This window comes from Chiloscyllium plagiosum, unplaced genomic scaffold (assembly GCF_037043375.1).
Source record: "Chiloscyllium plagiosum isolate Xiang-an unplaced genomic scaffold, Cpla_swu_hap1 HiC_scaffold_1, whole genome shotgun sequence".
In the NCBI taxonomy this organism is placed as follows: Eukaryota; Metazoa; Chordata; class Chondrichthyes; order Orectolobiformes; family Hemiscylliidae; genus Chiloscyllium; species Chiloscyllium plagiosum.
This window is the reverse complement of record NW_028270139.1, coordinates 73636902-73652443: the sequence shown is the minus strand read 5'-3', so window position 1 is coordinate 73652443 and position 15542 is coordinate 73636902. Positions and strand designations below refer to the sequence as shown.

At 38.5% G+C, this 15542-nt stretch overlaps 1 protein-coding gene across 10 annotated transcripts in view; it reads left to right on the top strand.

Moving 5' to 3' along the window:
* The window catches only part of fryl (furry homolog, like), a 477034-nt gene that overhangs the window by 368547 nt on the left and 92945 nt on the right, over positions 1 to 15542 (top strand). For all 10 annotated transcript variants that reach the window (XM_087987974.1, XM_087987980.1, XM_087987968.1 and 7 more), the window contains 3 exons: positions 4232 to 4329; positions 10882 to 11052; positions 11909 to 12049. In XM_087987974.1, coding sequence (XP_087844100.1) covers positions 4232 to 4329; positions 10882 to 11052; positions 11909 to 12049 — 410 coding nt within the window. The remainder of the gene's footprint in view (positions 1 to 4231; positions 4330 to 10881; positions 11053 to 11908; positions 12050 to 15542) is intronic.

Below are 15542 nucleotides of genomic sequence, written 5' to 3'. Positions count from 1 at the left end.
AGATGTGACAGATTAATGCCAAATTTAAACTGGCATATATTGACTACTTTGTAAGAGACATGTCTACGTCTTACATGAGATATATACTTAGGAATTTAGATATTAACAACAAAGAACATCCCAATTTTGTACGTCAGTCACTTGTAGACAGATCCTCATCAGGATAGAACTGGATTGATTAATTATTCAAAGTTTGCATGATCGTCAGTACAAGAGACAGATACTTTGTTTGAAATGGCATATTGTGGTGTCCTCCTAATAAAGAAATTAGCATCCTAGATGTGGAAGGCTCCTTTGACATAAAATTTATAACTGCTTCTTTTCTTTGGTTCACTCGGTGCAACTGTATTTACAGGTGATTTTGGTGAGTCAGAACTCAGAGTCCAGAAGTAAATATAAAAAGCTCATCAAAAGACTCGGCTTAAAGTATTAAAGTGAGAGTTAAGTACTGTATTGCTTTTTTGCATGCTGGCTTAACTTGCTTCTTGGTGTATTTCATATTTTCAATAAACAGTTTGCAGTTTGTCCTGAAATGTATTCCTGATAGTGTGATGCTTTCTCAGCAATTTGTATAATTCCCCTGTTGTCAACATCTTAGGTGTTACCATTGACTAGAAACTGAACTGGACTCGCCACATAAATACAGTAGCTACAAGAATAAGTCAGAGACTAGGAGTCCTACAGCAAGCAACTCACCTCCTAATTACATGTATCCTGCCCATCATCTAGAGGCAAAAGTTAAGAGTGTGATGGCATACTCTTCACTTGCCTGGATAGTTGCAGCTCCAACAACATCAAAAAGCTTGACATCACCCAGAACAAAACACCCTGTTTGATTGGCATCGCATCCACAAAGATACGGTCACTCCACCACTAATGCTCAGTCACAGCATTGTGTACTATCTACAAGATGCACTGCAGATATTCATCGAAGAAATTCACCAAAATCCTTCGAAATCCATAGCCACTTCTATCTAGAAGGACAAGGGCAACAGACACATGGGAATTCCATTACCTGCAAATTCCCCTCCAAGCCACTCGCCATCACATTCTTAACTTGTACCTTGTGGATGATGGACAGGCTATGAGGAGTCAGGAGGTGAGTTACTTGCTGCACTGACCAGTTCCTTCCTAGTCAGTGTCCTGCTCTTGTAGTCACTGTATTTATATGGCTAGTCCAGTTCAGTGTCCAGATAATGATAACTGTGAGGATGTTGATGGTGGGGGAGTACCACTCACCTTCCTGACTTGGAAATATATTGTATTCCTTCTGTCCTGATGGGTCAAAATACTGAAATTAGCTCCCTAAACAGCATTGTCGGTCTACCTACAGCACATGGACTGCACCAGTTCAAGAAGGCAGCTCGCCACCAACTTTTTAAGAGCAACTTGGGGCAGGCTATAAATGCTGGCTTAGCCAGGGACACCCACATGCCATGAGCGAATTTTTTAAAAAAACAAGAGTAAACTTTGTTTTTCCCTACTCAGTCATGATGGGATCTTTGTTAGCTCTGCATCCAAGAATAAAATGCATGAGGATAGCTTGGAACCTTCCTTTATACTTAGCTGTGATCTATGATGAAGAGCTATTTCAAAATGTAACCATTTTAAAACCATACACAGATTAGCCCATTATTACTCTTAATCTTTCACAATAAAAATATGGGCATTTATGTTGTTACTCGCCTTTTTTACCTGTAAAATGCTTTAAAAACTACCTGATTCTCCAGTTGGTCTGATAATTATTTCAGGTGGAGTTCCATCATCGTAGCAAGCTGTAATGGAATTGCTTGGGAAATTTAAAGATTCCATTGGCCAATTCCACTATGCATGGGACCTTCTGAAAATATCCATTTAAATCGGAGAATTTGAAATGTTCTACTGATATTAAATAGTTACCCAAAAACCATTAGACTATTAAATACACAGTCCAACTCCTGAGAAACTATTCAACTAACCTCCTATAACATACCTCACCCGGACTCAACCCCCTTCCCCAACCACCTCTCTCTTCAGACCCAATATGCCAGCGCCCCCTGCGATGGGATCTCACCCTCACCTTCCTCCACTGCTGGATCCAGTGCCCCTTGCAGAGTCCTCAGTGACCTGATTCCTCCACCAACACTGATGTAACTAACATTCCATCACTTACAGGGCCCCATAGTCACCTAGCACCTTACTCCATAGCCACGGCATAGTATCCACCCAGCACCCTAAGCCCACATTTACCTTGCGTACTTTTCACTTGACAGCAGCTATCTGTGATTCTGGAGCTTTAAATTTCAGAATACAGCAGCTTTACAAAAGTGAGCATAGTTATTATTTCCTGTGCGGACTGCCAGAATAGAAGTTTGGCTCTGCATTTCTGAAGGTGCTCAAATCACCTTCTTCAGTTGGAAATGTGGAGCTCTTTCATGGCATAAAAACTGAGCAGAGTAGCAATTTACTTGAGATTTCCAGTCTTCAGAAAACCTGACTCCACGTTTACACACTACATTTCCAAATTCAGTTCTCCTGTAAGAGAGATCTGACATTGGGATCTAGTAGTGGGGTTATGCAAGGCTATAAAAAAGAAAATTGTATTCTGGGTTTTATACTTAAGCACATTTAATGTTGTTAAAAATATTAAATTGATGCTTAACTTTGGTTAGGCCTGGGAACAATAACAGCTGTTCAGAAAGCTAATCATAAAATATTAATAGAACAGACCTTGTAAGAATATTTTGATATATTCTGTTGAGGATTTGCAAAAACAATTCAAAATATTTATTTTATTAAAGTTTCTTCCATGGGATTTGAGCATTTCCAGCAAGGCCAATTGTTGGCACATTGCTTGCTGATTTGAATATCCTATTGTAGATATTAGAACGCTGGAAATAGCAGTGAGAAAGCACTAGAATTACACTAGAAATCAGAGATTGTGAGAAAAGGCTGAAAATTTTGTTTAGAAACAGATGTTAAGTGATTTAAGATAGAAATTAAGAAGAGGTTGAATTAACATTTTTTTAAAAATTGGAAAACTTGAGAAGATAAAATAAGTTTTCTGGAGATTGTAGGATCAGGATTATTACGGCAGAACTGAACAGGCAAGTATGATTTTATTTTTTGCAATGAGTTTCTGTTAGAACATGCAACGCTTTTCCACATGTGGTTATTGCTTACAACTGAATCGGATAATATTGAAATTATTTTTGAAAAGCATTGAGAAAATGCAGGATGCTTGGTTTCGATTCAAAACCAAGCTGAAGAAGTAGTCTTAAGTATTGTGGACCAAAGATGGTCAGGTGCTGTAGTTTTACATTCCATGATTCATAAATAGGCCTGGGAACAATAACAGCTGTACAGAAAGCTAATCATGAAATATTAATAGAACAGACCTTGTAAGAATATTTTGATATATTCTGTTGAGGATTTGCAAAAACAATTCAAAATATTTATTTTATTAAAGTTTCTTCCATGGGATTTGAGCATTTCCAGCAAGGCCAACATTTCTACCCATCCCTTATTCCTTTTGAACTGTGTGGCTTGTTAGACCTTATCAAAGGGCAATTGAGGGTTAGCCACATTACTGTCGGTTGGAGTCACATGTAGGCCAGACCTTCTCTAAAGTAACTTAGTGAACCATGCGGGTTGATACAATAATCGATTATGGTTGTCATGATCATCATCATTACTGAGTCTAGCAAATACTTGAGTGTCTGGATTATTAGCCGGGTGATGTTACCACTATATCACCAGCTCCTGAAATCTTAAATTTGTTGTGTTCATGCCTGCTTCTAGCTTTGTTAAAGCAATATAATTTTAAGTTTCTGACCAAAATCAAAAGATCTAACTTAGTTGAATGGACATCTTTATTTCTATCCAAAAATCTTCACTTTACAAAACTGGTAGGAATTTAATATAACTTGATTCATGAACATTTGATTCACTGCGAACTGATTAGAATTAATGGCAATTTCAATAATTACAAGAAAAGTAGTAAATACACTTTTGGAGAGGAATTTTCTAGCTTTGTTGCCTTAGCTTGAAAAGAATCTATCTAAATAAGAATTTCAGTTTCACTAGTCAAGTAGCAATTTAAATCTCAGTTCATTTAGTAATGTGAATTACTTTATTAATATTTTCTATAGGTGGAGTATTAACCTCTATGCGGTCTAATTTATGTGCATTTATTTATTATTCCTGATTATGACATGATCTGTATTTGACCAGACTTATATTTATTTTTCAGGGTTCCCATTAAATATTCTGTGCCTGCTACCTCATTTAGTTCAACATTTTGATAACCCTACCCAATTCTGCAAGGAAACCGCTGACAGAATAGCAAAGGTATGTACATAATTATGAACGAGTACATAAATATTGGAAGGCTGAAAATAAACTCCATCTTGAAAATATTCAAAAATTGAGCCTCCACAGCTCTCTAGGACAGAGAATTTAAAAGATTCTCTCCTTAACGGCTTGACAGAGTACACGCTGAGAGGATGTTTTCCCCTCATGGAACACTGTCATACTCCTGTTCCTATTTCTGAAGGCCTTTTTGCATTCCATCTATGGCAAATACAAAGGAACCTCGATTATCCAAACAAGGTGGACGGGCACTATTCATTGGGATAACCAATAATTTGGATAATCGATTTTACCTTAAACATGGGAAGCCACACTGATCTAATGCTGTGCTGTATTGGAGAATTTGTTTAAATCTATGATTTTAATGAGTCTGCCATTTAAGCCAATTAATCCTTGCAGTCTGCAAGTTACAGGTTAAAATGAGAAGGACTTACCATCACATAAATACTGTATATCAAATCCCAGCATTAAACAAGGTCCTGAACATTTTCCACGATTGCAAGAGCACTTGTCAGTTTCTGGGAATTCAGTCTCATGATACAAAGATAGAAGCATCGCCTCGCGCGTGCATTTATGTTTGCTGCCTTTTTTTTAAATAACAGCCCGATAAAGTGACGGGAATACCCTGTACTGTAAAACACTTACTTTTGCAAAGGGCTGTGTAACAACCCTTACCTAAAAGATATCCAGTTGCTGATGCTTGAGCTGCTTGTGTTTCTTTGTTTTTGCCAGCGTTTTCACATGTTCTTCAGTACAGGTAAATCGATTACACTTACCTCTTTGATGTAACTTTTTTTGGGACCTTGAAATCATCTTCAGATATTCCGAAATTTGGGTAATCGATATACGGATAATCGCGGTTCCTCTGTATATCTTTTCTTAGGTAAATAGACCAAAATTGGACACACTGCTTCAGATGTGGTCTTATCAAGGCTGTATTCAGTTGCAATAAGACATCTTTCCTGTTGGATGCACTCAAATTCTCTTGTATTAAGGCTAGTATATCACTAGCTAACTTAATTGTTTGCTGTAACTGTATTATAACATTCACTTACTCATGAACAAGGATTTCCAGGTTCCTTTCAAGTCCAACATTTCCTGCCCTTTTATTATTTAAGATAGATATTGTGTTTTTGTTTTTTTCTTAACAAAGCGATGACCTCACACTCTCCAGCATTCAAACCTATGAACTGGGAGCAGAAGTAGACCCTTGATCCTACTCTGTCATTTTCATCATGGTTAATCTAATTACTTTTATATTGCCACCTACTAACTATGCCAATTCACCCCTTTACTTATCAAGAACCACCATCTTTACATTAAAAATATTTAGACTCTGCTTCTGCTGCCATTGGAAGAAGAATGTTCAAAAGATTCTCAACCCTCTCTCAGCAGGCCTATCCCTTACCTAATATGGCATTTCACTTTAGCTAGCTCTCCTTTTCATACCCTTTATTGCTTGTTTTTTAATGTTAAAATACTAGTCTTGAAACAACTTTTCTCACCCTCAAATTGAATGTGAAATTCAATGATATTATGATCACTATTACCAAAGGATACTGTAAGGTCACTAATAATTCTGTCTGTATTCTTATCTGCCAGATTTTTAGACTATCACTTAGTGTCTCCAAATTCCCTTGAAGTGTCTTTATACCCTCCTCATAATTTTCACTCCCACCTCGTGTTATGTCATATACAAATGTGGAAATGGTACATTTTAAATCCCTGATCTAAATGATTGATATAGATTGTGAATAGCTGGTAACCAGGGAAAGCGATGGCTATTAATCCAGAGACCCAGGTAATGTTCTGCGGACCCGAGTTCAAATCCTGCCACAGCAGATGGTGGAATTGGAATTCAATTTTAATAAATCTGGAATTAAGAATTGACTGATGACCATGAAATAGCTGAAACCTTCCCATCTGGTTGTCTTAACATCCTTCAGGGATGGAAATCTGCCGTCTTCATCTGGTCTGGCCTACATGTGACTCCTGACCCACAGCAATGTGGTTGACTCTCAATTGCCCTCTGAAATGGCCTAGCAAGCACCTGGCATACCTGAATGAGGTATCAACCTGGAGATGCCACCAAACAGGATAACTTGCATGCCAAACAACACAAGCAGCAAGTGATAGTGCTAAACAATCCCACAACCAACCGATCAGATCTAAGCTCTGCAATCCTGCCACGTCCAGTTCTGAATGATGGTGAACGATTAAACAACTCCTAGGCAGAGGAGGCTCCACAAATATCCCTGTCCTCAATGATGGAAGAGCCCAGCACATCTATGCAAAAGATAAGGCTGAAGCATTTGTATCAATCTTCAGCCGGAGGTTCCAAGTGGATTCATCTCGGCTTCCTCCAGTGGTCCCCAGCATTAAGATACCAATCTTCAGCCAATTTAATTCACTTCATTTAATATTAAGGAATGGCACTGGATATTGCAAGGCTACTAGCCCTGACATCATTCCAGCAATAGTACTGAAGATTTCTGCTCCAGAATTTGCCACTCCAACCTTGCCAATTACCGCCACATCAGTCTATTCTTGGTCATCAGTAAAACAATGGAAAGTGTCATCAACAGTGGTGTCAAGCTACAGCTGCTCAGCAATGACCTGTTTAGTGATGCCCAGTTTGGGTTCCACCAGTGTCATTCAGCTCCTAACCTTGGTTCAAGCATGGACAAAAGAGCTGGATTCTTGAGGTGAGAGTGACAGCCTACTTAACATCAAGGCTGCATTCAACTGCATGTGGCATCAGAGTGCCCTGGTAAAATAGGAATCAGTGGGAATCTGGGGGCAAACTGTCTGGTGGTTCGAGTCATACCTGACACACAGGAAGATGGTTGTGGTAGTTGGTGGTCAGTTATCTCAGCTCCAGGACATCTCTGTAAGAGTTCCTCAGGATAATGACCTAGGCCAAACCAACTTCAGCTGCTTCATCAATGATCTTTCCCTCCATCATAAGGTCAGAAGTAGGGATATTTGCTGGTGATTGCACCATGTTCAGTACCGTTTACAACTCTGTTACTGAAGCAATCCATGTCCAGATGCAGCAAGATCTGGACAATATCCAGGTTTGGGCTGACAAGTGGCAAATAATCTTTACACCACACAAATGCCAGGCTATGACCATCATCATAGAGGTAATCTAACTACCGCCCCTTGACATTCTATGGTGTTTCCATGTTTCCATCTCCCACTGTCAATATCCTAGGGGTTATCAGGAATTGACCAGAAACTCAACTGGACTCGCCACATAAAAACAGTGGCTCCAAGAGCAGGTCAGAGGCTAGGAATACTGCAGCGCATAGCACACCTCTTGACTTCCCAAAGTCTATCCACTATCTACAAGGCACAAGTCAGGAGTGTGATGGAATATTCTGCACTTGCCTGGTTGAGTGCAGACCCAACAGCACACCAGCTTGGCAACATTCAGGACAAAGCAGCCTGCTTGATTGGCACTATATTCACAAACATCCACTCCCTCTACCACTGATGCTCAGTAGCAGCAGTGTGTATTATCTACAACATTTACTGCAGGAATGCACCCAAGATCCTCAAAGCACCTTCCAAACCCATGACCGCTTCCATCTAGAAGGACAAGGGCAGCAGATACATGGGAACACCACCGTCTTCACGTTCTCCTACAAACCACTCCGCATCCTGACTTGGGAAGGAACAACGGGTCAAAATCTTGGAATTCCCTCCCTAATGGCATCCGTCACTGGGTCAAAATCTTGGAATTCCCTCCCTAATGGCATTGTGGGTCAACCCACAGCAGGTGGACTGCAGCGGTTCAAGAAGGCAGTTCATCAACACCACCTTCTCAAGGGCAAATAGGGACAGGCAATAAATGCTGGCAAGCAAGTGATGCCCACATCCCACAAACGAATAAATAAAAAGAATATTTGTTCCTGTGTGAAAATATTAGAGCCCATTATAAAGGATGTAATAGCAGAGCAATTGGAAATTCATAGTATGATCAAGCACAATCAGCATGGCTTCAAGAAGAGGGAATCATGCCTGACAAACTTAGAGTTCTTTGAGGAAGTAACAAGCAAACTAGATGAAGGGGAAGCAGTGGATGCTTGATGTTTCAGTCGGATTTGATAAGTTACTGTACATCTAATAAAATAAGAGCCCATGATGTTAGAGTATATTAGCACTAGCTACCTGACTAAGGAACAGCACGCCAAAAGATCGTACTTCTGAATAAAGCTGTTGGACTAAAACCTGGTGTTGTTTGACTTTTAACTTTGTCCACCCCAACACCAGCACCTCCACACCATATATTAGCATGGATAGACAATTACCTAACTAATTGAAGATGAGAGTAATGGGCTAAGGGGTCATTTTCATGAGTGCAGTCTGTAATTGTGGAATGCCCCAGGGTTCAGTGCTGTAGCTGCAGTTATTTACAATAAATGTTAATGATTTGGATCAGGAAAGAGAATGTTTGGTAGCCATGTTTGCATGTGGCACAAAAATAGATGGGAAGACAAGTGGTGAAGATGACACAAAGCATCTCCCAGGGTTATAGATGAGTTAAACAAGTGTGTATAAATGTGGCAGATGGAATTTAATTTGGGAAAATGGTACTTTTACACTGGCAGGAAGAGTTGAGATGAATATTATTTAACTGAAGAAAGACTGCAGAAAGTTACAGCACAGATCTTACAGCATCTTGGAATCCTCATGTATAAATACCAAAAAGCTAGCATATAAATTCAGCAGGTAATAAAAACAGCAAAAGAAGTATTGGTCTTGAAATCAAAGGGAATGGAGTGTAAAATAGGGCAGTCTTAATAAAACCATGCAAGGCATTTGTCAGACCTTATTTGGAATACTGCTAAGAGGTTTGGGCCCCTTATCTAAAGATAAATATGCTGGTGTTGGAGGCAATCCAGAGAAGGTTCATAGGCTAATTCTGGGTATGGAGGGACTGTATTATGAGGAGAGATTGAGTCTATAGTCATTGGGAGTTTAGAAGATTGACAGGCGATCTCATCGAGACATAGAAAACTGTTAGAGGACCTGACAGGTTAGGTGTGGAAAGCTTGTTCTTCTCATGGAAATGTCCAGGACCAGCGAGTATAATCTCAGAATAAAAGGTCACCCTTTTAAATCAGAAACTAGGAGGAATGTCTGCTCTAGGGTGGTGAACTTGAGGATTTCTTTACCGCACAGGTAGCGATTGAGTTGTCAAGTTTATTTAACGGTAAGTTATACAGATTTTTAATCAGTAAAGAAAGTGAGGGTAATGGGGAAAAGGCTGGAAAGTGGAGCTAAGTATTAATAAACCATGATCGAATTGAAAGATGGAGCTGACTTGATGAGCTGAATGGCCTGTATCTACTCCTTGGTCTTATGGTCTAAATCTAAATCTTAATTTTTTACAAGGTCCACATACCCTTTTGGAAATCAAATACCCGAGGATTATTAGTAATAATCTTAGAACAGAATTTTTAATGTAAAAACAACATAGTTGTGGATGCTGGAAATCTGAAATAAAAACAGAAATTATTGAATTGAATGATTTATTGTCACTTGTATTTATCAAATAAATAGTGAAAAGTGTAATATGTCGCTCTGCTCTGGCGTCATTTTGACTTAGAGAAGATATTAAGATATTAAACTGAAATTAAAATAGAAGATTTAAATATAAGTAAAAATAGAGTCATCTTCCTCCCACCTTGTGCTTTGCTCAATATTGAGTGGGGAGGTCTCAATAAAGTGCTCTGGGCCCACCAGTGCCCCTGCATTACAAGCCATTCCAGGAGTACCAATTCAGACCTTCCACATGGTGACTAAAGCCCAATATCTCTGATTCTGATGCTGACCGCAGATGCTGCCTTCTCCACTGACATCACTGGGGTGCCCATTTTGCCATCACTCGTCCAACTCCAACAGTGGATCCAATTAATATCAAAGTTACCAATCATCAGACACTATCTTTCGCTGCTGGGCCCATCACACCGACATCACCAGCACATATGTCGCAGCCACCAGGTCTTGTGTTTACTCTTCCACCAACTGCTCTGCCATGGTCTTACTGGAATCTTCTGCCACAAGTTCACCCTGGACCCACTCGAGTATGCCCTGGTTTCAGTCACCGCGATCAAGCTCTTCACAGGAGGTAAGTACAAGAAAAAAAAGGAAAACAGAAAAAAAGAAACGAAAAGGAAAGCAGATGGAGTGGATGAGACACGGACTCAGGAGCCTTATGCCGCTACCACCCTGGAATATTATTTTGGAAAATTATGGGAAAAACCCATTCAGTCAAGCAACGCTTTTTTTCAAAGAGAAACAAGGTGAACCAGTTCCAAAGAACAGTAATTTTCAACTCAAAAATGTTAATTCTAATTCTTTCTCCACAGATCATTCTAGTTGATAAGTTTTTTAAAGGATCTTTGAAGTGGCACTGAAAAAAGAAACAGAGGCTGAAATCGTGGACACTCTGGCATTGTATTGAGGTAACAAAAAGTTTTCAAGGTTTTAATGTCTGTACCTGTCATGTTTTTGTCTTAGGTCTGTGCAGAAGAAAAAACCGTCACGCTTTCGAACCTGGCTCACATGATGAGCCTTTATAGCACACACAGTTATTCACGGGACAGTGCAAATTGGATTAATGTGGTTTGCCGATACCTACATGATGCATTCTCAGACATCACTTTGAACCTGGTCACTTACTTAGCTGAGGTAATTTTCCTTTTTTTTGTTTATCTAGTCGACATGTCTCTTTGTCGAGTTTGTCTGTGTTAAAGCATAGAAGAAATATTAACCTGCATTGTTTTCTTAAATTGTTGACTGGTGTTATACAAGACCCAGACTACTTAACCTCATTTTTATTGAAGAATTCATCATGTCACTCTTTGAGTTAATTGTCTGGTTCCCTCCCAGACCTCAATGTCCATTCCAGGTTCTCAACTTGTCAGTTATTTTCTCCATTTAACACACAGCACTTGTGCTGATGATTTTATTCTATATTTACGAATTTCCTTCAGATCTTATGTTCTTGGTATTTGTAATTTTCATCACAATGGCTGAATCATCTCAGTTTTAATATTTGTTTCTTTCAATTCAATTGACTTAAGCTTTCCACTTTTCCAACTAGAGTACTGAAGCACTGGACTTTTAAAATAATGGCTGTCTGTGGTACATTACGTTTGCCATGCATCTCCTAAACTCCTATTTTGTCATCGCACATTTACATCGACAACTGTATGTCACTACCAATGGATGGAACATCATAAACTCCACATTCTGAAAGTCCAGATACTTATACCTGTGATGCAAGCAGAAAGAAGTTTGTTTTCCCATAATGAGATATGAGCAAGGCCATAGGAGAGCCAGTAAATTTCCTTGAAACTTTAATTGCAAAATACACAAGGGTGTATTTTGAACGCCACAGTATGTTTATGACGTCACCTTTGCTTGTGCATTGCTGGTAGCAATGAATGCAAATTGCATTTTTAAAATGCTATGGATTTTTTTTGTTTGAAATTACACTGAAATGCCTGTATAGGTATTACTTCTGTGCTATTTTTCTCAACAGCTATTAGAAAAGGGCCTAACTAGTATGCAACAGTCATTGCTACAGATTATCTATAGCCTTCTGAGTCATATTGATCTGTCTGGAGCTCCAGTAAAACAGTTCAATTTGGAAATCATGAAGATCATTGGGAAGTATGTGCAGGTTAGTCATAAAAATAAATCTTGTGCTAAAGCTTATCTCATTTCTGAGCTGCAGTACAATTACTTGGAGCATTTTCATTTTATTATTTAATTAATACAAATCCCCAGAGCTAGCACTAGACTTCTCATTTGTTGAACTTAAGGTGATTAGCCTACTGCTTACTCTGTAGAGGGTATGTACCTGAGCAATGTGCAATCTCGTTTGTCTCTCTGTGTGAGTGCTGAGGGGTTTAAACATGGCCCTGCGGTTGATGACATGGGATAGACACAAAACCCCCTTAATCTTTCCTGCAGATGCTAGAAATGTGTAATGAAATCAGAAAATAATCCTATGTGTTTGTATTCTATGTTGAGTCTATAAGGTCAATCAAGAGGTAAGCTGATATACTTTAAGCTTATACTGAGGTTTATTGGTGCAGTGTTAGATGTTGAGGACATGAGATTTGAATGAGACACAATTTTAAAAAAAAATGTCAGTAAGCTTTGCAGTTCTGTCAAGTGAATTATGTACAGTTTCACACTGGTATCTAAGTGCAAATGTTTTGAGACCATTTAAATTATCATGTTAATTCAAATCTGAGCTTCAATTAGATTTTATGATTATATTCAGGAAAAAGAATAGTCTGAGGAAACAGGGAATGTTCAACTTCATTCTGTCATTAACGAAGCAATTCAAAACATGAGTACTTCATCACAGACCTCGGTGGAATTCTTAATTGATTGGCCATGCATGGAATGATTTGACCTCTTGTGCCATCTTCTATTGCAAACACATCTTAAAATTTGAGACACGGTTTGTTGCATTTCAAATTAAACTGTGAGCACTCAAAACACGAGATTAAAATTTCTGGAAAATGAAACAAGACAACTTTTTAAATTATGTGTAGTGCTTTTCGCAATTCCTATGTTGCCTCCAAGCTTTCGGAGTGCCGTTTCTTCATCAGGTCACAATCACCTGATGAAGGAGCGGTGTTCCGAAAGCTAATGTGCTTCCAATTAAACCTGTTGGACTATAACCTGATGTTGTGTGATTTTTAACTTTGTACACCTCAGTCCAACACCGGCATCTCCAAATTATGTTGCCTCAGGATGATTTGAATTCAGCATGAATGGCTGTTGAGCAACTGTGTAAAGCAACAAACATTTTCAACGTTTTTTTTCTTTGATTTGTTTTTAGAGTTATCCTTTGGAATGCACCACTACAAGAAGTGCAGTGTATGAGCTTTTCATGAAATGTTTTGTCATTTCAACTATTTTTCTTTACCTCACTAGAATAGATCCTCACAGAAAAAACTAAGCGAATATCTAGATTGTTATTAAAAGAGCCAATTAATAATTAGATTGAGAAGTCAGATGTTTAAGACAATGATTTTAATAACAAGGCACTTAGTTATTTATCTGGTATATGGAGAAGCTTGTGAATTCAGTGATTGCTATAAATTTTGGGCTGACAATATTTGGACTTGCTGTTATCCTCCATGACCATTTAACTCTGAAAGGGTTTTGATGGAATTTCAACTATCAGTTGAGTATGTACAATTGTTAAAGTGAGTAATAGATTGGATGGATGCAATGGATTGGGGAAGGATGCAGAATTTGATATTTCTGATAACGGTATGTCGTACATTGAAGGAAATATATTTTTGTGGAATATTCTGTACGGATGATGGGAAAACACATGCAGAAACCAAGCTCTGCTTTTAGAACTGGAGCATAAGGTTGGGGAGTTACATTTTTACATTTTTTTGTTTTAAAGAAATAGTGCTAGCTGCATAGTATTTATCCTGATCTTATCATTCTTATGAAGAGATGAATTAGGAGCAGGAATAGGCCCTTCAGCCATTCTAACCTGCTGCAGCATTGATAAAACTTATGTCTAATCTGATTATAACCTCAACTCTACATTTCCACCTAACTAAAATAACCATTGACTCTGTTAGTCTAAAGTCAATCTTCATCTGCTTTAAAAATCTTAAATTTTTCCATTTTCATTGCTTTAAAGGGAAAAGAACTCCAAAGACTTTCAACCACCTGAGAAAAAAACCTCCTCATCTCAGTCTTAAAAATGGAATTCCTGACTTTAAAACTGTTTCCGTAAAGTCAAATCTGTCTCACAAAGTAAAACATCTTTTTCAGATTTCACACTCATTTCCCCCCTTCAGGATTGTGTATGTTTCAACAGGATAACTTCCTGTCAACTCCAGTGGGTACAGGTCAAGCCTGTCCAATCTTTTTTCATGTATGAATTACCTCCTCTGATCCTTACCTACTCCCTTTACTAACTACTAACCCAGGTTCAGTTGAGTGAACCTTCTCTGAACTGACTCTAACACACTTGCACCCTCCCTGAAATAAGGGGACCAAAACTGCACATACACTCAAGATGTGCCCACACCAATGCTATTTGCAACTACAGCAAAACATGCCTACTTTTATATTGCATTGCCCTTCGAATAAGTGACAACATTCCAGTTGTCTGTCAATTCACTCACTGTGGCTGCAGACTCATTTTGTGATTCATGTACCAGAGCACCCAAATCCCTTTGTAGCATCAATTTTCTACAGTCCTGCCATTTAACTAATATGCTACTTTTCTATTCTTCCTGCCAAAGTCGACAAGGTTACATTTTCTTTTATTACACCTGTCAAATTTTGCTTCGCTCAATCAATCTATTTATATCCCTTTACGGACTCATTACAATCTTCTTCGTAACTTGCGTTCCCACCAATCTTTGTACCTCCACAAGTTTAGCAACCATAGATTCGGTCTTTTCATCCATGTTATTAATATAACTTACAAATGACTAAGACCTCAACATTGATCCCTGTGGTGCACTACTCGTCACATCCTGCCAACTTGAACACAACCCATTTGCACCAACGCTGTGGTACCTATTAGCCAAAAAATTCTTTACCCGTGTGTTATCATTCAATTTAACAATCTGCCAGGAGACACAGCTTTAGGACGATTGTTTATTCATATGTAAGCAAGGAGACTCTGATCTATCAGCATAAGACTAACTCTGGATAGTTTTACATGTCTTCAGGTTTTGTGCGCAAGTCACATATCGAATACCTTTTCCAGTCAATTCTCATCGTACATTGACCTCATGTTCTAATGTAGATTTTCCAATAGTTACACAGACTTTGGCTGTTCTTTCACTGAAGACCTCCGTTATCTTCGCTGATTATGTAGCCTCTACTTTCTTGTCTATCACTTCCTGCTTTCCTGACATTGCCCAACTGCATGTTTCCATTCTTTATCCTGCCTTTGCATATTTGTAGTTTCAATTTATTATTATTGACAAAATTTCTGACGAAAAGTTTAACTTAACTAATGAAAACCTTCATGTGCTAATATTTTACCCTTACACCATGAGATTTTATTTTATGCATTTACCTTTGATGAGGCATTTTGACAAATACCTCTGGACATCTATGATTTAGAGGTGCTGGTATTGGACTAGGTGTACAAAGTTAAAAATCTCACAACA